The sequence below is a fragment of the Melozone crissalis genome, unplaced genomic scaffold, assembly GCF_028551555.1.
Source record: "Melozone crissalis strain CALT ecotype California unplaced genomic scaffold, PUWL_Pcris_2 ptg000063l_1, whole genome shotgun sequence".
In the NCBI taxonomy this organism is placed as follows: Eukaryota; Metazoa; Chordata; class Aves; order Passeriformes; family Passerellidae; genus Melozone; species Melozone crissalis.
This window is the reverse complement of record NW_026535841.1, coordinates 13,465,879-13,488,857: the sequence shown is the minus strand read 5'-3', so window position 1 is coordinate 13,488,857 and position 22,979 is coordinate 13,465,879. Positions and strand designations below refer to the sequence as shown.

Sequence of the window (22,979 nt, the reverse complement as noted above, 5' to 3'; positions counted from 1 at the left end):
TTATCTGGCAATAAAAATCTGAATATCCCCCAAGAAGATCCATCATCCCTCCAAAGCATTCCCCCGTCTCAGCTCTGTGCCTGTTTGATTGATGCACAGAAAGCACCTCGTGAGCCTGGGGAATGCTGATGCTCACAGGCTGCAGCAGGGCTGAGTGACTGTGGCAGAGAATGGATCTGATTTTGTTTCAGCTCTAAAAAAGACAAAGATGCCTTTTCCTACAGGAAAAGAGGCAGGTTAAAACCACAATGGCTAAATATCCTAGATCACAGTGTTCACACACAGAACCATTCACCTCTATGTCAGATTCACACAGCCTTTAGTCTTCAGTTTGAAGTCTCCACAAAGTCTTTTTTGCTCATTAGCCCTCTGGTGACCTTTTCCATTTTTTTAAGACACACTCAACATAAATAGTAAACAGCATTCACTTCTCTGACCAGCAGCTCACTCAAACACTGCTATCAACACCCAAACACCATTTCAACAGTCCCAGAAAAAGTGCACCCAGGGTGCAGATCAGTCTGTATTTCACATTGAGGAAAGTAGAGCTGGCTTAGGAAGGAAAAAAAAAAAAAAAAAAAAAGAAAAAGACAAACTATAAAGACAAGCAGTAAACTTTTGGTCAAAGTTGTTCTCTGCAGTTTGTGCAACATATTCCACAGCTTCTAAAAGTTCAATATTTGGTTAGGGTTTCATCTTTTTGGCCCCAAATGCAATGACAGCAATGCAAGCAGGCCAGACAGGAGCACACTCTGTTGTATTCCAGGGCAAAAGAATCATAGGGAGAGATGGGAGAGACCCCCTACCTTTGAGATAAGGACTTACCATATTGAAAAAAAAACCAATCTTCCCCTCATCAAAAAAGATAAAGGCAGTGTCTGACTTTACCCATCAGGCTTGCAGAGCTGTGGGCAACATGCACATCAGGAACCTGGGGAGAAATGGTGTAGCCACAGTCCCAGCTGCTCAAGGAAACTCACATTTCCATGGTCTAAATTTATCATTTGTATCTTTGAGAAAACATACAGGAACAAACATCTGTTGGCTGAGATCAACAACACTCCATTTAAAAGAAAAGCACCTCCCTAGTGGGACTAATTGTTCCTTTCAGATGTACAACCACACTACAGGTATGGCACAAGGCACTTTTGGCTGCCCAGAGTGATTCTTCATTGGCAACACAAAAAGACAATTCAGTTGCTGGTGTTTAAGCAAAACAAAAAAATTCATCACTGTTCCCAGTCATGAGTAAGACAAACTTTGGCTTTTCCAGCACTGCCTAACCCAGCCACAGGGATGGGAGCAGCAGGGACAGAGTGGGCAGGCAGGCTGGGATGTGAGGACTTGACCCTCTGTGGTCTCCTTGGCCTCTGGAAAAACAGAGTCCCTTTCCAACACCAGAGAGAATAAAATCAGCTTGTGATGGGCGCATGGCAGATACCATATAAGAAGGGATTTTTCAAAAATTCCTCCAGATCTCAGGCACTTGGCAATGTCCCAGTTTGGATGTGGCCCAGGGTGATAGTCCCACCACAGCCACCATGGCTACACAGCTCAGAATGTGCTCACCAGCCTAGAAACCCAAGCTTCTTTCTATCTTTTTTTTTTCCCCTACATGGCAAAACCAGAAAAGCTGCTTAAACTCAAAGGAGCAGGAGCATGTTAGGTCACTTCTGGTGTATTTGCAGAGAAAACAAAGCATGAAGCTTCAAAGAGGCCTGGGCTGGGTGTGTGGGACCCTCAGGTGCCAAGGATGCAGCCCTCCACTGCACCCTCCTGGGGTCACATCCACCTGAGAGACTTTGCCTCAGCAGCCCCTCTCCCTGTGAGGTGAAAGTCCAGGTTGAGGTTCAGTCTCTCTGCTGGATTTGTATTTGCACACTGGGTTTTTTTGGCTTGCCTTGAATTCTCTTTTACTGTTGCAGCTGACAGTGGACAGAGTGGGTAGAAACCTGCAGCCAGTCATGAAGAAAGGGATTTTTCTGAGGAAAAGCTGTCCTGCTCAAAGACCACCATGTTCAAGAACAGCAGCTTTGTGCTCAAAGCAGGGGAATAATCCAGCTGTTCAAAGGGCAAAGCCTGATGTGTGGTCGGACCAGGGAGAGGCTCTGAGGTCAGCCTGTCTCCACCAGTCCCCTCTGTCATCGTGCAGGGATCTCCTGGATGTGAGTCTGGCCTTGCTTTTGGACCTGGGTTGCCCTGCTGTCAGCCTGGGACCCTGCCCTTGGCACAGACCCTCAGGGATGCAGGCACTGAGCCCTCCATGTGGCACAGGGGCATTTCCCCTGCTCCCAAGGCCCATCAGCAGCACATGGCCAACAGGACAGACCCAAAGATGAACCAGCAAGTAAGTGCATCACCAGCCTCACTGCACTGGGGCCATGTTCATCCAGGCACCAACTCCCTGCTGCCTAAGCCAGCTCTGTTTGCTGGAGCCCAGGGGAGAAGGGTTGCTTCAGGCATAATAATCCCTCTGGAGGCAGATGCTGCTTTTCCAGGCTTTGATGCTGACAGACAGTGACAGCAGAATCTGACCACTAACAAATATAGTCCTTGTTTGTGCTGCTGTAAAGGATTCAACAGTAGGTGGAAGCCTTGGAAATCCTTTGAGGGGTTCTTCCTACCAAGCCCTAACTCCCAGTGGACAGGGAGAGTTCAGCACTGCCATAACACACATCTTTCAGCACTAACGATGCTCCAGCTGTCAGGATTGAAGTTTGTATTTAAAGACTTTATATTTACCTCTGGTGGAAAAACTGTGCTACATTTTAAACAAGAGAACTCTGTTTCATAAAGGTCACAGTTCTGGTCACATTTACCAACTGCTTTTGGAAACTGATGGAAAAAGTATCTTTATAAGTCACTAATTTTATTATTTTTTCAAGTTTCTCAGACTTTTTTTTTTAAATCTCGGCGGGTTTGTGCGTCAACTGTTCTGGGCAATCAGCTACGTCTTGTTGACATTGTTAATAGGCTTTCTGACTTGGCTGCTCAGCTGTGTTCTGAAATAACTCCATCAGACTCACAGCAAGTCAGGAACAAAATGGAAAGTTTAGAAGAGAGAAAGCTGGAAATTAATTTCAGGAGCTGTGTGGTTATTTCTAAGTCGGAGCAGCATGCAAAAATTCTTAGTAAGATTTTTGGAGACAATTCCGTGCTATTTTCAAAGTTATATGTTTGTGGGAATCCAGGCTCTTGCAGATTTTCAGCAAGAGACCGAAGTGAAGATAAAGCAGGAGATGGGACTCATGACTGGGGAATGTTTTACCTTAGGATGGTTGCACTGACTCCTGCTCACTGTTCCTTGGTACTGTTGCAGAGACAGTTCAGCTGTTTGTGAAGTTGCTGTTTTTAGTGCTACAGCCTGGCTGAGTAAGGAAAACCCAGATGGATTTGGGCTCTTCAATCCTTCAAGCTCTACACTGAGAAAGTTTGGCTGCTCCTCTGCAGGCAGAAAAGCTGCCCATGCCACAAATATGGAAACTATTGAGAGGGTGAGTTAACCCTGCCCTGGCTTCAAAGAAACCAGGGAACTTTCTGCTCTACACTCCTCTCTGCAATACAGCCACACCCTGAAACTCAGAAGGGCTGCAAGTGCATACAGATCCCTTAAATTAGGTGTTGGAGGCAGTGAACAGCATGGCACAGTTGGTATGGCAATACTTTTGATAGAAGGGCACTGGGCTCCTAAATCTCTCAGTCACTTTTAGAAACTAGCCCTTCAGCTGTTTATTTTCCTCAGTCTCCCTCCTTGCTCCTGGCTGGGCTCACAAAAGATGTGTCTGTGCATCACAGCAGGCCTTCCTCCCATCTCCTGGTTGTGCTGTGCTTTGCTATGGTATACAAACATCCAGCTGCTAGCAAGAGCTGGGGAACCTGTTTAAATCCTCTTTTCTTGGGGTGACAGTGTCCACTCCTCCCAGGAAGTGAGGTGACTGTGGTGCTGTAATAGGGCAGCTCTCACTGAGAGGAGCTGTTGGAGCAAGCTGTGATGTACTGGTACAATTAACCACCTCCTCTGCATTTCAGCTCTCAAAGAGATCTGGCCTGGTGTGTGCTGGGCCGAACAGACGCTGACTCTGCAGTTGGCCTTCCCTGTGCAGAGACCAAAATAGCTCTGAAGCTTACAATGACTCTCACCTATGTGCTAGACAAGACCTACAGAGCTCATAAGGCATCACTCTGCAATGGGTAACAGGGTCCTTTGTCATCTTGATTTCATCTAAACACAAGCCAAAAATAGATACGCTCGGAGAAAAAAAAACAAAACAAACAACCCAAAAATAAAATCCAGATCATGAATGTCAGGAACGTCGCAAAACACAAGCCAGCCTCTCACTGATCAAAACCATCCTGTGCCCTGCAAGCCTCGAGAGCTGCTCTCCAGCCATGAATGTTCAGTTGCCACCAGGCAAGGCGCAGCCAGAGCCCCGTGCAGGCCGTGCCCCGGCGGGGTGGCGCGGATCAGAGGGTCTCGCTGTACATGACGCACGGGCTGGTTTCCTCACACAGTTCCAGCTGCACGCTGGAAGCGAACCAGCGCTTGGCACAGCCCAAGCTGTAGTTGAGGGTGGTCCGGTAAATGTTCTTGGCACGCTTAGGGAAAATGATGGTCGTGCTCTGAAACCTCACCGGCTTCTGGCGGGGCTCGAAGATCAGCTGGGACTTGTAGTTGCGCCAGGTGCAGTTGGGAGCGGCGATGATGGTCTCGCTGTAGGTGGTGACCGTGGGGATGGGGCCGTAGAAGATGTCGTCCCGGTAGTGCTTCTCCGAGTCGTACTTCACCTCGGAATTGCACCTACGGAGGACAGCAAGGGATCAGGAGCACAGCCCAGGCAGCAAAGGAGGCCAGACAGGCAGGACTCCTCTCTAACCCTTCGAAGCTGGCAGCATTTACCACCTCCTACTGCACAGACACTGGGGAGGTGCCAACTCTACAACCCAAAGCCAAGAGGACTCTGTCCTGCTGGGGAATCTTGTTGGAACCCCACCTTGCTGTGAATCCATCTCAGCGTTTCTGCAATACAGCAGAACCAGGGCTGAAAACACCTTGCTGCAGAGGCTACAAGCCACAACTCTTCTTCCTCTGGTTTTCTCCATGGGTCCCAGTGGGGCCTCAGCTCAGCCCTAGGAGCTACACTGGAGGCAGACAAACACCCTGTAAACCTGTTGAGCTGTCAAGGCTGTTAGTCTTTTCTTTCTTCATTGCACAAAAATGCCCAAACCAGCTAAAATCTGAGTGCTGGGAGGGGTGAGGATGCTTGTTGGAGCCTACAAAAAATCCAAGCAATGCTGAAAGAGCAGGAAAACCAAAGGGATATTGTGGGCTATGGCTGCTCAAGCCACTGGTCTCAAAGGAACTGGCCACCTGAAATGCCAACAGATGGAGAACCACAAAAGGTAGGATACCATGACCCTGCCTTTTTTCTGCAGCCATCCAGAAAGGATGTACAGACACCGGGTCAGAAAAAGGGCTTTTCCTGGAATTCCTAGCCATGGGGAACAGGACTGCCACTGATTTTCCCCGCTCCTCAAATGCTCCTCCAACAATCAGCAGCCAAGGAATGTGCAGTTCCACGTAAAAAAGATTAAAAGCTGGGTGTGTGCTTGTCATTACCTCCACCCAGGGGGGGGCTGACTGATTGTGCACCGCGTGTAATCTGAGCTGCTGTAATGTATTTTGCACAGCTAGGGTGTAAGCAAGTCATTCAGCACACATAAAACAAGACTCCGATGTAATCACCATAAAAACATGCCCGCTGGCAGTTCCTCAGCCAGCAGAGATTTACTGGGGTACATTTCCAGAGAGACTTTTGCATGGGCTGAGGGGGTTTACAGTCCTCCCACTGTCCCTGACCCAAGCTGTGTGTAAGTGCACCATGCTGTTTGCAGGATACATCCCACATCAGCAAAAGAGCAAATGAAGAGCAAAGACCAACATTTATCCATGGCCACAACACCAGCCCCACAGGAGGGCAGAACATCTCCATCACTGGCTTGAGGGACCATCTCCTCACACAGAAGAGCTCAGTCTCTGTGGGCTGTCTAATGCTGGTTTCTCTGTGGCAAGAGTGAACAAAAACAGGTGCCAATTAGAAGGGTGTTGCTGCTTCTGAAGATACAAGTCATCTGGGAACAGTATGAAGACCATCAGATTACCTAGTGGAGGCCATCAAGCCCACAGATGGTAATGGTTTTCTCTCATAGCCTTGGATTTTAGCTGGCCTTGGAAGGAAAGCTGCCTTCCTGTTAAAACTTCCTTCCAGTTCTTGCCTCCTCCTCCTCTCTGCTTGTGTTGCTGCCAGTGGCTTTAATTCAGGAATTACCCTCCCACCTGTCCTTCCCTTTCCATCAAAATAACCATGACTCCCATTAGTAAACACATTTTCATTTTTGGCAGAAGCACCAGCAGAAAGACAGAAATCCCCATCTACCCACCCAATCCCATCTGTACCTGATTTCCTGCACAGGCTCAGGGTTGACCTCAATGCTTTCTCCAAAAAACACCGGGTACATTCGAGGCCTTATCTCAGGCATGGACGGGTTCAGGAGCAGATAAGGCATCTGCAGGGAAGGAGAGCACAGCAAGTGTTGGAACACGACAGATGGGGCTGGCACAGTTCATAACGTGCTGTGGCTGGCAGTTGAGCAGCCTAACAGAACACCTGGACTGTCCTCACCAACCAACACCTCCCCCTGCCCCAGCACACCTCCCAGGTACGTGACTGTGCCCACATCTCGTCACTTCTTGCGGCAGTATCTGTTTGTTGAAATTTAACCTTGCCTTTCCTTCTTCCTGTCTTGTTTCTCATTGGAATTGCAATTGTTTTCAAGTTTTCTTTAGCCCTGATATTGCCTTTACTGATAGGAATTAACAAGTCTTAAAAAAATCAAAATGTGTCAGCATGGAGAAGTGTTCCATGTCTGACCTAACACAGCGACAGGGCCTAAGGCTGCTGACTTGAAGCATGTAGGTTTACTGAAGTGAGATATGTATATGTATTTTTAAAGATATATATACACATATGTACATAAAATCATGTTTCCCTTGAAACAATCCAGCAGAGGAAGTGATAGACTTGCTGTTCCCGAAGTCTCCGTGCCAAAAATTGCTCTTGTGCTCCAAAGGACATTCTTGTTAACCATAAAACTGAGGGTGGGGTGAGACACTGGGGCACCTTGTGGCCTCTGCAATGCAGGAAGCCAATTACAAGCCAGCACTTTATAACGAATGGAGCAGCTCCAATTCATGACACCAAAAACTGGATTTTTAAGACTAACTGCACTGTGAACTTACTTACTCTGACAAATTGTCACAGACCAGCCTAGGCTCCTCTGCCCACCACAGAAATGACTAATCCCACTTCTCTATACTGAATGCTCTTAAACACCAGTTCCCACATATGGGGATCCTGTGTCTGGTGCCTGGACCAAACCCAGCAGCTAATTCAGCCTAATCCTGCCCTCCTGGAAAAATGTCACTGCAGGTTTCAGTCTCTGCCGCAGCTTTTCTGTCAGCAGATATTTATGACGCACAGGGACACAGGATCTCCTTAAAGGGGATAGCTGGCAGCCTCTGTGCTGTCTGTAGATGGCTAGCTGAGGTCTGCTTTCCTCTGCTGGTTTGGGCCTTCTGCCTCAGGCTAAGGCAAAAAATGTCACTGCTCCATCTGAATTTGCCAAGCCATTTAATTCCGTGTCCCAAAGCCACAAAGCTGTTTCTTCTTTTCATACTGAAATTTCCCTGTGCTTTACAACTGTGTAAAGTTTTACTATTAAGTAAAATGGCCAACCCCTCTTTTTGATGGAATACTGCTCCATTGTCAAAACAGGACAGCATCTGCATAGTTATAGGGGGAAAAAAGAAAAAAAAATATATGTTCACTCTCCCTAGCAAAGACTGGCCAAAAGGCAAAGTTCATTCCTGAATTGCTTTCAACACTCTTGACAGGGGAGGGCAAGGGCAGCCTTTCTGGTCGTAAATAAAGCTCTTTGCTTCTGAAATGTGAATTGTTTACATCAGACAAGCCTCAGTTCACAAGGGTGCAGATGTCCAGCTTGTAACAGTCTGCACAAGGCCAGAGCTCTTTCTAAAGACATTCTGTATATAAGAAGAGGTTCCTTTGGGTGCAGGCGTCAAACACCATTTGCACATGGTCATGAGCTTTGTGAACAGCAGGCAGGCTCCCCTTGGGGGTTCACCTGCAGAGGGATGCAGATTGCTTGAACTGGTGAAGGAAACAAGGCTGGGGATGTGTGTCCCTCCTTTAAAGAAGCAGTTTCAAAGAAGTGCTTCCAGGCAAACAAGCCTTCACACTTCTTGCTAACAAATGCTGACACTAAGTGTGCTCCAAACATCCCCAGGATGCAGGAGATGTTATGAAGTCTTTCCTGTGGCCTAGCAGGAACATTGCTGGGGCATCTGGCCCCCAGTGTGTGCATGGGAAGAGCCTTCCCAACCCGCTGAGCACCGGGGGTGCTGCTCGGTCAGAGCGTGGGCACGGCGGCAATCGCCGTCTGTGCAGAGCTCAAGTCCCACAGCAGGGAACAGGAAACAAGAACACGCTGCAGAAACACCACCAGAGTGCACGGAGAAACAGAGGTGCTGGCGTGCACGACTGACATCAATCAGAGTCAAAAATCTGCTGCTGAACTCGGTGAGAGCAGGATTAAGTGTTCTCCAGGTTAGTGCTGGATGGGGTGTGATGAGACTATTTCCATTAGGGGTTACAGTTAACCTTGCTCTGGGCAGGGAAGGGTGGCAAAAGGCATTTCATAGGCTGTGGATGAGCACCAACTTCAGACTTGCAGGCTTGGCTTAGTTTAGAAAGCTGGAACAACTGAGAACACTGGCAGGCCAAAGCCAGGACTTCTGCTGCCTGTCGAGACCATTACAGACTCAGGCCTCTCTTCTGTGAGCTGCTGTAGATCAGAAACTTCGAAGTAACCTGGAAGTCTGCACGTGGAAGATGTAAATAACTTACAAATCGTGGCCTAAAAATAGAGATCTCTAAGATCCTGCAGGCTGCTCACCAAACAGAACTGATTTGCTTGCACAGCATGAAGGGGTCACTAAACAGCAGCCACAGGTTTCACACAGCAGCCACTGAAAGGCATCTCAGGTGACATTTTGTTTTCCCTCCAGTGATGTTCTGAAATGTCGGCCCCTGCAAGACACCTGGAGCTGGGAAGCAAGGAACAGGGGATATGAGCTTTCCAAAAGATTTGTCTTTGGGGCTGAAATGTTATATGCTTGGCACATGTCAAAAGCTGGCTTTTTGGCAAGAGTTTGACACCGACTCCTTCCAATCTGCTTTAAGGAAAAAAACCCAAAAATGTTCTGCTTGTCAAAAAAATACTGACTCAATTCTTTTTCCTTCTGCACAGGAATGGCTGAAAGAGGAGGAGCACTGGACTGCTGAGCTCCCTTGAGAAAATCAGGATCCCTGGCTCTTTTCTAGGAATCACTTGGTGATCTCCAGACACTCCACAAGTGAGGTAGGTTTCTTTATTATCCTGCACTATGGACAGACTGGCAGGGAGCAGAGCTTGCTGCACATTCCTGGGTATCACTGATGGTGAAGAGGAGAAGCCCAGATCACTTCAGACCAGGCTGTCCATGAGTGATCCACAGTCGAGGTCTGTCTATCCAAGGGTTGCTGTGCTGGAACGCTGCAGTGGGGACCTGGTCCATCTGTCCCCACTAACTGGAGCTGTGCTGGCACTTACCCAGGCGCACCTTCACAAAAGACACCACAACCCTGGCATCTTTAAGGATAGAAGGGGTCTGGCAAAGAAGGTTGAGAAGATAAAATGAAAGATACCAGAGATATCAAAAAAGTGACTCCCGTGTTTACAACTTGATCCAAGGTGAATATTAGGCAGTAAATGAGCTTTTATTTTTATTTCTTCTCTAGTACATAATTTGTGTCAACCAGCAAAGAGTTACAGTAGTATTAAAAAGCTGAAGAGCTTTCTTGTTTGGCTGCATTTTTCCCTTTGCCTTAACTCTGATGCCTTTCAGGCATGTAACAGCCTGGGCAGCTAAACTCTGCTTTTTGCAAGTAGCAGATAGATAAACACAGATAAAATTGGTTGCTGAATGGCATTCAATCTACAGCTCATCGACAGCATTGACTGTTCTTTAGCTGCCAAATTCCAGGCAGCAAAGCAAGAAAAAGCAAAGGAAATTAACAAGACTTGAAGTAAATAAACCTCCAAAACCTCTCCCCAGAGAGCACAAAGAACCAGAACTGACTGACTCCTTTTGCTATGGTCATTATATGGAAGGCACTAAGATGTGGCATTAGATCTCTAGGGACTGTAAGGGGAAACAGCTTTCCAAGTGTCAGGGCTACAAACAGGATACAGCTTCCCAAATTCCCAGCTCCTAACTTAGCTAGGGCATAAGCAAATCTCTCACCACATTTTCCCACTATGGTAACATGTCAGGTCCATGAAAATGTCACTTTACTCAGCTGTTATTTACAGCTATAATGAAAGATCTGGCTGAGTTATTTGACACACATCTACATTCTCCGCTCTAGAAGATAAGCAGTATTTGTTTAACAGACCATTTATTTTCCCAATATCTGCACGTATTGCACATTACGAGTAATTTATACCAGAGCCGGATGAGATTATATTGGGAGGTGATAACAGAAAATGCAAAGCTCAGGTAGAAAGAAGGGGTTTATTATTTCAAAGAATTACATCCTTCCTGCTTATCTCCCTCTTTTATTTCAAGTGGGAAATGTGTGCTGCTTTGCTTATTGTCCACAGGGTTATGTAGGGACACAATGGAAATTCAGCAGCTAGAAGACATCACCCTCCATGTCTTTCATCAGAGCCACACTTTTCAGAGCAGATGATGAGATCCCAATGCCTGTTTCCCTGATCTGCCCAGAAGGGACATCTGTCACATCAAGTGAGGCCCAGAGCCATGCCCTGTCTGTCACCAAGGAGGAAGAGGAGTGAGTGCACATCCAGAACTGGGTGGGGCTGAGGGACAGGGAACAGCCAGGTGGGATTAGCCTTTGCCAGGAGAGGACTCAGGCATGGAGCTGAAGCTGGAGGAATTCCTGCAGGATCCAGTCCCGTGGGAGTGGCTCAGAAGTGGGTCAGGATGCCAGGCTGCCAGCAAGCCCTGAGGCAAACCCTGCTGTGCTGCCAGATGGGTGCCCTGCTCCCTGCACCAGCCGGGGGCTTCCCCAGAGCTGCTGGGACCCACAGGGCCTGGGGAGTCACGTTCCCTGTCCCTGCCTCGTGTGTGGGCTGCAAGCTGGCTCAGCTCGGGGTGCTGGGCCTCCCTCTCACGTGTGCTTTCAGGGTAGGTGCTGACAGGTATGGAAATCACATAAGAAAAACCTTTGATGGCCATGTTCCCCACCCAGCCCCTACAGATATTGCCCCATTCCTGAGGCACTTTCAGTGCAGGATGAGATGCTGGCTCTGTGACCCAAGGGGTCTTCAAAATGCTGCATGTCAGGAAGAGATGTTCTTTTGGGGTTTTTAATATGAGCCATTAATCCAACAGGATTGGCACAAATGCTGACTTGGACCACGTTGTTGGGACCCCACTGTTGTCTGTGAAGGCTGTGCCAAGGGGCAAGGTCTCCTTCTCCATACTTGAGATGAAGCTGGGATCTCCTCCCACCACCCAAAAGTGATTCTAAGTCATTCTTGCTGCTGAATGTAAGTAGAAATTCCCTTCATCCCCACAGCTGATTCAACGGGATATAGTCCCACAGAAGTCAGTGCTCACTGAGGCAAGCTGAGCGCACAAACACTTCAGTCTTACAAAGTAAAAGGAACTTCTGCAGTGGCAAAAGCTCCTTTCACTGCTGGGAAGGAACATAAAATCTGCTGCTTCAAGAACACACAATGGATAGCTCTGCAGACGAATGTGAGCTTGATGTCCCCTGATATCCATTAGGAGTTCTCTGATGGATGCAAAGCATTTATTTCAGCACAGTCCAAAACAGTTCTTCTAGCCTCAATCAGTAACCCAGGGCAAGAGCAACAGGGAAAAACTCTAAGCAGATATGGGTACTTTGATGTCATTTCATTCCCCACGCTTTCAGCAACTGCTTCTTTGTGCATATTATTAGGATTTATTTTGTTGTATTTCTGTTCCTTCTGACCCAGCTTTACAGACACAGTCTAGAGAATTCAGCAACCCAAGTCATAAGAATCAATTTAATAATGTTTCAGATTTAAAAGGCAGAACTAGGTAAAAGTCACCTTCTATTTTCCTTAGGATATTTGCACTTAAGCACAAAACACTTGACAAATTCCCTACATGGACTTTATTTGAAGAAATAAAAGCCAATTTATCCTGCACTACAAGTAAAATGAAAAAAAAAAAGTCCCTAAATGGTGTTGAACTTGTGGTATTTATGACTCTGGCCCTAAACTGCCTTTCATATTTTCTTGGATCCCAAAGCTGTTCCCAAATTGGCTGGTTAAATGTGAATAAATGGTGCATTGTCTTTGAAACAAAGTTGTGCTTATTAAAGAGCAGAGAGTTTACTTTTTCAGAGTCACAGTTAATAACACAGAGCAGAGAGAGCACAGATTTTACACACAAGAAAGTCTTCGATAAGAGCATGCAATCTCCTTTCAGTCTCCATGAGAAGGGCTGTCTGTCCTGAAGCAGAAAAATTTTGTAACATATTTGTGAAGTTGGAGGAAAATAGCTGACTGCAGAAGAATGCAACTGGGTTCAGAGTGGTGGTTTGATAGTTGTGCAGCAAAGAATGGTATGAAATGCTTCACTCAGATCTGGAATGTTGTTTCCTTCACCTGACAGCAATTTATTGTAACTGTACATAGTAGAACCTTGGCTGTTGGTGAGTTATGTATGGTTTTACAGTATTCCAACACAAAGAGTGCAGGTTGTGTTCCTGGCTCTGTCACGTTTATAAGCAAAACAAACACTAATATAACAGGCGATTAAAACCAGCATTTCTTGGTGTGCAAATAGCTGCAATTATTGATTTGCCAATTCCGCATGCTCTGATGAACAGCAGAGGAATAAACTTAAACAGAAGCACATTCATGGGTTGCATAACTGCTCATAGATCTGCAAGCCCTTGTAAATGGCAAAATTAAAGCTAATTAGACACTGCAATTTAGAAGTATGAAGCAAGCAATACTCTTCATATTTTTCCTGCTTTAATATCAGCTGCAAGTACAGTATCTGCACAGTGGAAATGAGAGGAAGTGAAACTCTCTGTAGTCAAATAGAGTGAAAATTCCTATTTACTTCATTATTTTGCAGTGAACCAGAGCTAAAGAGCAGAGCCCAGCACCACTCCAAATAACACAGTCCAACTGGTTTCAGCATTTGGATCCCTGCAAACTTCTGTACCTGCTAAGAGCATGGAATTCCATACATTCCCAATGTATGGAACCCATACTCTAAGTAGGAGCCCTTGCAATGTGATTCAGAATTTGGAAACATCTACAGTGTGAGCTTTTCTGAAGTGTCCAAAATGTTCATTAATGAGCAAAACAATTGAAAAACTTTACTTTACACAGATCACAGGAATAACTTTTTTCCCTGTAGGAGTCAAGCACTAAAAGTCTCAATCCTAACAGCCCATGAACTGAAATAAATTTTCTCATGTTTTTTCTTCTTCGATATGTAAGGACTTTCTTGGATGATGTGGTGGCCAGCTGTCATATGACTGGAATGGAGACTGTCACATCCCCATTACAGAGTTTTGCAGACACCTTCAGCCCTGCTGTTTTTTGCTCCAGCAGCATTCACTCACCTTCCTCCCCAGTTTTATTTTACAGACATTCAGGAACAGCCTGACACTGCCAAATCAGAGGCGTGTGGGTAACCTTGTACCTAAACACTCCCTTCGAGATGGCACTCACACCCAGGCATCTGCAGGTAAGGCTCCATATTAGGAACTGCAGCATTAGCAGGTTTGAGATTTGACTTTCATAATAAACCCTCACACCCTCTCCACTGTGAGGAGTCATTGTTCATGGGGAAGGTTTTGGCATGTTCAGGAGTAAAAAGGCAGTTTTCAGTAATATGCTCGAAATGCCTTAGAACTTGAGAAAGTGCACGAGGGTTTGAGGAGTCATTGCAAAATGTCTCTATGGGAAAGAAGTCTAAATTGTCACTAAACCAGAGGTAGATAAATTTTTCTCATGGAAAGATTTGTGCTGCAGTTTTAAGCCAATTAACCATGTTGAATACACCTACAAACATCTTTTATACATGTTTTAAAAAATTTTAAAGAGCCCTGGGGAAGAACTTTCATCATCCTTTAAAAACCTCCACCACCATTGCTTATGCTCTGAACGCTGTGTTTTAAAAACAGGTTTTATAGCTCAGGGATAGAAATAAACAAATAAAACAAAATAATAGTGCTAATAAATCTACCCAGATCCCATATTCAAGCATTTCACTGGCACTGCATCAGGCTGACCGAGACCTGCAGTGCTGTGCCAGCTGTCTGAGCTTACAAACCACCACCCCCGGCTCCGCTCGGCCGCCAGCGGACAAACCTTTCACACAGGCTCATGCCACAAAGCCCGGCTCCAGCCAGGGCAGCGGCACACAGCCCTTCCCAGACCCTGTTCCCGGACACACATCCCTACCCTGGCCCAGCTAAAGGGCACTTTTGTCTCTCTTTCAGCCACGGCTCCAGCAAACGCGGCTGCACGCTCCTCACAAACCAGATGCGGGATGCCAGGGCGTAATGATGGCTGGGAGCCAGACCCCCCTGCCTCGGTCCGGATGGATGCAGCTCCAACCTGTACCTACCAGGCAGAGCAGTGTCACCGAGAAACAACTACACTTTTCCGAAGGTGGGCAGGGGAGCTTGGTTCAGGCATGGGGTTTCACTCCCACACCGTTATTAGAGTTCACCCAGCCAAGCTGCCAGCACTCTGTGAGTGTATCCAAAACCCCTGCCCGGCACTGGGCCAAGCCCTGCCTGGCACAGCAGCGGCGCTGCCAACACCGGACCGCAGCCGCCACGGGCAGTCCGGAGCGCCCTCGGTGGTGAGGGGCGCTGCGGGGGAACTCAGCCCAGCGGTGCCCGGGCAGTGGTCACAGGCGCCCTCCTGCCTTTCCCCCGCGGGGCCCGGAGGGGACAGAGCCCGGTGCCCGGTTTGGCTCTTACCACTTTGCCGTCCTTGGCCTCTCGCCGGTGGCCCGGGGCCGGGGGGTCCGCACCGCCGCTGCCCCCTGCTCGGCCCTCACCGGGCGACAGGGAGTAGAAGGGGGGGCTGGGGCTGGGGGGCAGCCCCGAGTCCGGACTGTCCAGCAAGCCTTCCCGGCTCTTCTCCTTCAGGCTCTCGTCCATCCCTTGCAGCTGGAGGTGACCTACCATGTCTGGGGGACAGCGAGGGGGCCGCGGCGGGAGAAAATCCTCCAGCGCCGCCCGCCGCGGAGGGAGGGAAGGGGAAGGGAGCCCGGGGGGCCCCTCCTGCGTCCCGACCGCCGCTACCAGCCTGCCGGAGCCCGGTGCTGCGCGGGGCAGCGCCAGCATCAGCCGGACCGGGGTGTCCCGGCCGCCTCCCCTCCACCGGCCCTGGCCCTGCCCGCCCGGCCGCCCGCCCTCAGGCGTTCCCAGGGGAGGGAAGCGAAGCCCGATCCCCCCGCCCAGCCCCGCGGGGACGCGGCCGAGTACGCGCGGCAGCGCCCGGGGCGGCCCCGCCGGCAGGGAGCGCTGGGCGCGGCGGGGACGGGATGGGGACGGGACAGGGATGCGCCGCGCTCGTCCACAGCCTGCGCCGCCCGCCGCCTCCCGGCGGCTCATTTATCCGGAGAGGGTGGGAGGGAGCCGGGCAGCGCCCTCCCCTTCCCCCGGCCCCCCAGCTCTGTCCCGGCCGCGCGTTCTCGGGCGCTTCCCAGGCACGGAGCGCGTTCGGCGCCGCCCGCCCGCCCTCTCCGTCCTGAGGGAACGGGGCAGCCCCCGCGCACCGCCGGCGGCAGAGGGGTGTCCTCACACACCCACACACTTCCCCGTGGGCTGTGGCTGCCCTCTGCTCATTTCCTCACTGCTGTCCGAGTTTTCCCTCATTTATGTTCCGTTTTCCACTCCGTTCTGATTTTTGTCCCTCTTCTATCTCGGCACTCTCCAGGGCTTGGAAAAGGGCCTCGCCACATACAACACGCCATCACAGGGGCACAGCTTCTCTCCGCTCATTCCCTCACTGCTGTCTCAAGTTTTACCACACTCAGAGCTGATTTTCCCTGCAGTTCTGATTTTCATCATCCTTTTTTCACCTCCACACCCCCAAAGTAGCCTTTCCCCTCAGTGTCGTGGCTTGTGGGCATGAGGGAAGAGACTTTCCTCTTGAGAACCAAGGCAGCAGGTAACCATGGCAGTCTTGGCTACCAAGGTGCACAAACCTGCCATATCCCCTCATGGCAGCCCTCACACCTCCTGCCTCCCTCACTCCTCTTTCTTTGGCTCCACAGCTTCTGGTCCACAACCAAGGAAGCGGCCTTCTTATCCCAGCCATTGTGTGATCAAGGCCAACATAAACGCCATGGAAGAGCATCCCAAATCACAGCACAGCCTCTAGCCAGGAGGAGCATCATGTGCCAGCACGGAGGAGAATGAAGAGTCCACCGTAACCCTCAGGGTTCAGAGAAGCAGCAGTGGTTAAAAAGGTCAGGCTGGCTGAAGCCAATATGGTTATTTGTTGCACAATAACCGGTTGAGGCTAATGTTACCTTGTCCACAGCCCTGGCTGTGTTTTTCTCATCATGTTTTCTCTCTACATAGAGTCTAGACTTTGAGAAATCTAGGGCAAGCCCACTCATATGGCTCAGCTCAGTGGAGCTTTATTGATGGCAAATAGGTTTCCATGGGAAGCTGTTGAAATCCAACTGGCCCTCTCTTGGTCTGAGTTATTGGCCCAGCACTGAGTGAAATGAGACTGTGTCTGTTTGTGCTACAAAATGGACAAACACAATGCTTGTTGTGGCAACAAATGAAAATGTGAGGGGTCTGATACTGTGCTTAGTGATAAAGGCTTCACACCCAAATCACAAAGATGGTGCAAAGTCCTTGGAAGTTGGGTTGAACCTTAAAGTGCCCCCACTGCATCCTCCTGAGGGAGCAGATCCCACTATGTGTTCCTACTGAATTCTACAGGGAAAGCTAAGGATGCCCAAATCCACCTTTGACTGAAATGAGGGGCCCTCCTCAGAGTGACTGAAGCGATTTGTATGCACTGAGCTGTGCAGAGGAATGTCACTGATTTGTAAATGTCAAACAGGCACCGAGCAGCCCACACACGAACCTCAGTGAATTCTTACCTCTGACCCACTCGTCGGCTCCAGCAGCTGCACAGGCGGATTTAGAGCCCCTTACTGTAAGGGCTCTCATGTCTCACACGGGCTACGGCTGATCTGAAAATGTCAAAGGGGACTGAAGGTCAAAATTTCCATAAATTAGTCCCTGGCTTGCTACCTATCAAGTAATAGGATTCTCTGGCCAGTTAACACTGTGAAGTCAGGCATTCAGCCCAGCAGTTCCCCTGCAGCCCAGTTCCCCTGCCCCTCTCCTGAACTGGCTCAAGACCATGTGTGCAAGGGGAAGGAGTGTCTTCAGAGCTGCTTTCCTCCTCGGAGAAAAAAGGAGCAGGACAAAGAGACACTGGGCAGGGGTGAGTTCACTGTTCTTTTGTCCTAGAAAGCCCTGGTTTAACTTGGGGAACAGTCGAGAGGAGACTGGTTTTTCTGTTTCTTATTTTGAGAAAATTACAATCCAACCTTTCCCAGACCTAAATCATGTATGTTTCTAAAGGTAGATTTCAGTACAACACGTGTTCAGCTCAGAAGTGGTTGTTATGGTTTAGGACTTGCTGAGCTCCAAACAGCTGAAGACACAAAGCACTGCTGAGCATCCCCCAGCACTGGTAGGGATGTTGAATTCATTTATGAATGGCAAAACTGCTGCTGGTTCTGCAAGGCATGTGTGCACACACCTAATGTTGATATTATTATTATGGTTGTTGTTGTTGTTTTGCAGCACATGTGTGAGCTGTGGTGGTATTATTGTTGTTATGGTTATGATTAGTAATCTGTTTCAGGTTAGTAGTGGGTTGCTCACCCAGGCTGGAGCTCTCTTGTGAAAGCACAGAGCAGGCAGGTGGTAAGAAATGCTCCTGTCCTGATGGTTGACTCAGACTTTGGTCAGAGTCCTCCTGGAGTCACAGTATTTTGCTCTTGGCCAGTGAAAATCAGCCTGAATGGAAATTTGGTGAAGGATTCAGTGTGCAGACACATGTGTATACATGGTATGGTAGAATTATGCCTGGTGAAACAGAATTTAAATATTGCACAGTGCCCTGACAATTGAGAAAAGGAGAAAAACAACAAATTTTTCAGCTGAGGCCATGTTGCTTTACTGAAACCCTCCTTAGTTCAGCACTTCTTCATTTGCTGGAAGGAATCACTAGGGACTGGTGCATTCCTGTATCTTGGCCTGGGAAAAGGGAAACTGGGCCCTTGTGTGCATGGTGGGACAAGGAGAAAGGAAAAGTCTGGAGGGGAGTTTTCTGAAGCAGCTGAGTGGAGACAAACAGGTGCAAGCACAGTGGTACAAGGGTAGCAGTGTGAAGGCACAGCCTTGGGGAGAGTGGCCTCCACTACCAGCACTGTCTCCAAAGGAAAAATCCTGCCTTGCTGTGAATTTGAGTGTAAAACTGCAAATAAGTAGTAGGGAGTCAAGTAGCAGAAAACTAGGGAATATTCCAGCAGGACTGTGTCTCTTAAGATTCACTCTCAGGCAGTGGTGCAATCCTGACAACAACAATTAGAGGGCTTTTTGAAGCACACATTTCTCAGAGCTTCTCCAACTTTTTTTTTATTGATCTATTTGTTATAAAACACAAAATCCTAGGCCCAGTCCTGAAACAGGTGGGAGGTCACAAGAGAGGGAGTGTGTGGACAGTGGGGGCAGGAACCCAGGCAGCTCTCCTGATGTGAGCAGCCCTGCTCCTGGATAAAAGCTGGTATCCTTCCTCAAATCCACTGAGATTCAAGCCTCTCCATGCTTTTACGAGTCCTCTGCCTTCTGTTTTCCTAGCTGTTCTCTTAGCTAGATTTGAGTACTTTAGGAATCTGCCGTCCCACAGACATGGCAGAGACTCAGCATCACGTGCTAAGTTTCCTTCCACTGCTGCCAGGCTTGAAAGACAAATACAGTGAGGGAAGAAAGAGACAGGATACAAACACCTACACCAGGACTTTTTCTGAAGCAGGCTGGGTGGCAAAACAGGAAGAATGCTAGGAATGTCCATTCTGGTTCACTGTCGAACCCGATCCCTGAGAACACCCACAGTGTAACTCCAGTCCCAGTAAGAGTGGCTCGGGCCATGGTAGGATGTAACTGCTCTCTGGTTCCCTCCTAGGAACAGCAGCCTTCCCTCTCTGCCATGGCTTCCTGACAATAGTGTTGAAAGGCACCAAAGCAGCAGCATCACTGAAAGGAATACGACCACAGAGCAGGACCCAGGTCTGTCAGACCCAGACTACCCTTGCCTGGCACACTGCAAGTTGTTCACCTCAGCCCAAAATGATTCCAAGCATGAGGGCAGCAAATCACTGCTCACTGCACAGGTCCAGATGTGATACAAAGAGCAGGAAGCACATCCATAGTGCTGGACCTGGAAACCACATGCCAATAATGATTAATTTTGCAGCAGTTAATTTTGGTAGAGTTCAAATCAAAGGAACCTTTCTGCCTAAAAAGCAGAGGCTGTTTATCAAGAGATAAAATCACCTCCTGATAGGTCTGCTCGTTTATTTTTAGGCAGCCCCTACATCAGAAATTTTTTCAACCTTGACTCCCAAATCTTGGCTGTCTGCTCCAGTGAAGGCCACAGCCCCCTCAAGTGATGGCTGCACCTGCTCTGGCCCTGCTACCCTCACCAGACAAACAGCCCTCCTAGCAGTGACTTGGAACAAACTGTCTGGCAGGAAATGGGAATGAAAAGCACAAGAATCTCCTATTCTGGGGTCAGGAGTGCCTGTTCTTGGCAATAAATCAAAGGAAGCAAATTTCCTTTGAATAGCCTGGACTTGAACAAAGACGGTCCATCTCCCAGACGAGGCAGTAGACTTTGTGACTGCAGGAAAGAAGGATGATCTTTGAAGAACATGCACAGGGTTGTATGAGAATGTTGCCTTTTCATATTTGACTGCAGCGTGTAGATTTGTGCCACAATCCAGACAAAAAACTCCAACTGAACACTGTATCACAGAACGAGCAAAGGCTCTGGAGCACAGAAAAATTATCAAGACTTCTGCTGACCCTGCTTGCCTTTGAGTAGGGTGCCACATGATGAGTATTCAATTGCCTATGGTGTCCAGCCAGATATTGTTACAGACCTGAATCAAAACACTCCTCCCTGCCTTACTGCCCCAGAGAAGGAGCTGCCTGTTATCCTGTGAAATTTCCTCTGCTTGTCTGTCAGGGCTGCTGTGCTGTAATCTTGGAGGATAATCAACAGCGAAACCATTCATAAATCACAGCAAACAGAAAAGACGCCGATAGGGTCTTAAATTTCAAGCCTGTGAAGCCATCATTTCAACAATGACAGTCAAAGGGGAGATTAAGAATTCTTTTACATGGAAAAGTTTTTCTTGGAAGAGCAACCCTCTCTTTGGTTGCCTGTAACTACAGTCATGTGGATTTGATTTTTACATGGCCCTTCTGCCCATTTGCAGGGAATGCTCTGCAGCCCCAACGGGCCTGTTCTCACACCAAACTGGCTTGTGGAGGGACAGCAGCGGGATTGGAATAAGGCAGCAAAAATGAAGGACTGAGGCTTTGCCCAGTGCTAGCAGAGGCCAAATGGGCTGCCTGTTTGGGAGGCAGTGGCAAGATGTTCCAGACCCCTCTTGGCTCAAGTCCACCATGCCTCTGGGTCCAGCTGCAGAATGGGACTAAGACTGGTGCCTTGTTTTATGGTGCAAGAAAAGTATTTGGAGATTAACTGTACTTGCACCTCATGGTGCTTAAAGGTGTGAGGGTATTGTGAAATCTGTTGCCAAAAAGGGAATGCAGGGCTGGATTAACAGCCCACCTGGAGGGCAGGTGATTTATTTCTGATCCAAGTGGAGTCTTGGTCCAAATGAACTTGCCCTGGTTATTTGGACCAAGTGCTGTGCTAGGAAGAAAGGAGGGAGACTGCACAGTTCTTGCCTTTCCTGCTGTGGATGTTGACCAGCAGTGAGAGCCTGGAGAAGATGCAAGGGAAGCAGAGGAAGAAACACCAAGTGGTGGAATACAGTCTGTATGCATCTACTGTGCTTCCTTCAGAGAGTCCTCCATTCAGAGTGGAAACAAGGTGGCTCTCTGCTGGTTTGTTTACTCTCCCTGATTTCTAGACATACTCTGTGCTATCTACTTACTTCTGCTTTTCTAGCCTGCTTATTCCTGTGACAAGCAAGGGAAAATATCAGAAAAATATCACAGTGGGAAGGATTCTTCTGTTCTATGCATGATTAAAGAAGAAGAGAACACCAAAAGGTACTCAGAAGAATTTTAAAAAATCTTCAATAAAGCAAGTGTTTCATAGCTTAACATTTTCTGGATTTTTTTAAATGGAAGACACATGGATAACTGAGGCTAACTCTCCCCTAGAAAATAAAACACATCTCTTTATTTCAGATTTTTCTTGTAAGCAATCATTTAAAACACAGGACCAGAGCAGAGATGTAAAGCCTTACTGAACAGCTTAGAGATGAAATTCTTGACTCAACAAATAGGTGTCATTATAAGAACTCTTACAGTTCATATTCTTGGCTAGCCTGTTGTGATAGTGTTGTGTCTCTTTGATTTATGACACATTATTCCCTCCTGTAATGTCTAACAGTCAACGGCACATTTCTCCTCCAGCTATCCACCCCATTTAGCACGTTTATAAAGCTTGGAAGGACAACAACAGCTCTCAAATTGCCTGTTGGGATGGGGGCACGTTGAAAACGGCATGACGCAGTGACACGTGATGGACAATGGGGGAGATGTTCTCTTAGCTCTATTTCCTCCTGCTCTAAATCAGGTATGACATGAAAGAAATTATTTGGCACCATATGGTGACCTGAGGATTGGAAGGCCGTCTCCTTCCAAGAGCAGTAGCTGTCAACCTGTCACTTGTGGAAGAAAACCAAGAAAAGCAATTCTAGTCAGCTTAAATTCACTGTAGAGGAGCTGTGTTGCTGCTGAGAGTCCACAAATGGGGGGGAAAGTCAGAACTCACTGTCCTAACTTTTCAAGTTAAAAGTCCTTGGTTCCCGTGTCTAAGCTAATATCCCACTGAAAACCAACCTGAACGTCTCTCCTAGTGAAAGAGTGGGAGCTGAGAATGGAGCCTTCCTGAAGGATATCGGTCCATAGATGCTGTAACTCAGTGAATTCGTTGTTGGAGGTCATTTGCTGAAAAGTCTCCTACTTGTTTATCCTCATCAGCAGGCTCTTAGCAGATCCCTCACAGACAGCCCTCCCCTGAGGCTGCCTAGGGGTGAGCCTGCATCACTGGAATCCACTCAGCCTTTTCTGATTTCTATAATCAGAGGCAGAGAGAGCCTGACCTCTGTGTGGTGCTCAGAGGGACTGACCTGTGTCCCTCTCATCAGTTCTGCCCGTGCTGTATCCAGCTGCTCAACAGATGGGGCTGAGCCAAACCTCCCAGCACGGGATTCAGGCTTGGCCAGGCTGGCCAGTCAAAGCTCTCTGCATTCACTGAATTGCCATCAAGGTTTCAGCATTGGTGCAGGGCCAAGTGTGGTCACCTGTGCCCTGGCAGCTGGGCTGAGACCACTGGAGTCATCAGCCAAATTACCTCGAATTGATGACCTGCAGACTTAAAGCTCTGCAACCCAGTTCCCATTATGCACCCAGCTCCCATTTCCTTTTGTATTTCTCTCATAGAAAAGTAACAGGAAAAGCTATTACTGGCTTTATGAAATGTAAGTTCATACAGTGTTT

The 22,979-nt window shown here is 48.1% G+C and overlaps 1 protein-coding gene across 1 annotated transcript; it reads right to left on the bottom strand.

The window, feature by feature from the left end:
- Positions 1-1,948: 1,948 nt before the first annotated feature.
- On the bottom strand, positions 1,949-15,473 carry RFLNA (refilin A). Its single transcript, XM_054288802.1, has 3 exons — positions 15,150-15,473; positions 6,455-6,564; positions 1,949-4,798 (listed from the first exon to the last, which is right to left on the bottom strand). Exons 1-3 carry the CDS (start codon positions 15,357-15,359, stop codon positions 4,465-4,467), a joined length of 654 nt encoding a protein of 217 aa, XP_054144777.1. The 5' UTR covers positions 15,360-15,473; the 3' UTR covers positions 1,949-4,464.
- Positions 15,474-22,979: the final 7,506 nt, after the last annotated feature.

What these genes read in the sequence shown, in the direction of transcription:
- RFLNA (XM_054288802.1), bottom strand. Translation starts at nt 15,359, where the DNA reads ATGGTAGGTCACCTCCAGCTGCAAGGGATGGACGAGAGCCTGAAGGAG. An exon ending in AGGCCAAGGACGGCAAAGTG is followed by an intron (nt 6,565 to 15,149) that starts GTAAGAGCCAAA and finishes CCTTCCCTGCAG; the next exon opens with ATGCCTTATCTGCTCCTGAA. An exon ending in GAGCCTGTGCAGGAAATCAG is followed by an intron (nt 4,799 to 6,454) that starts GTACAGATGGGA and finishes TGTCCTCCGTAG; the next exon opens with GTGCAATTCCGAGGTGAAGT.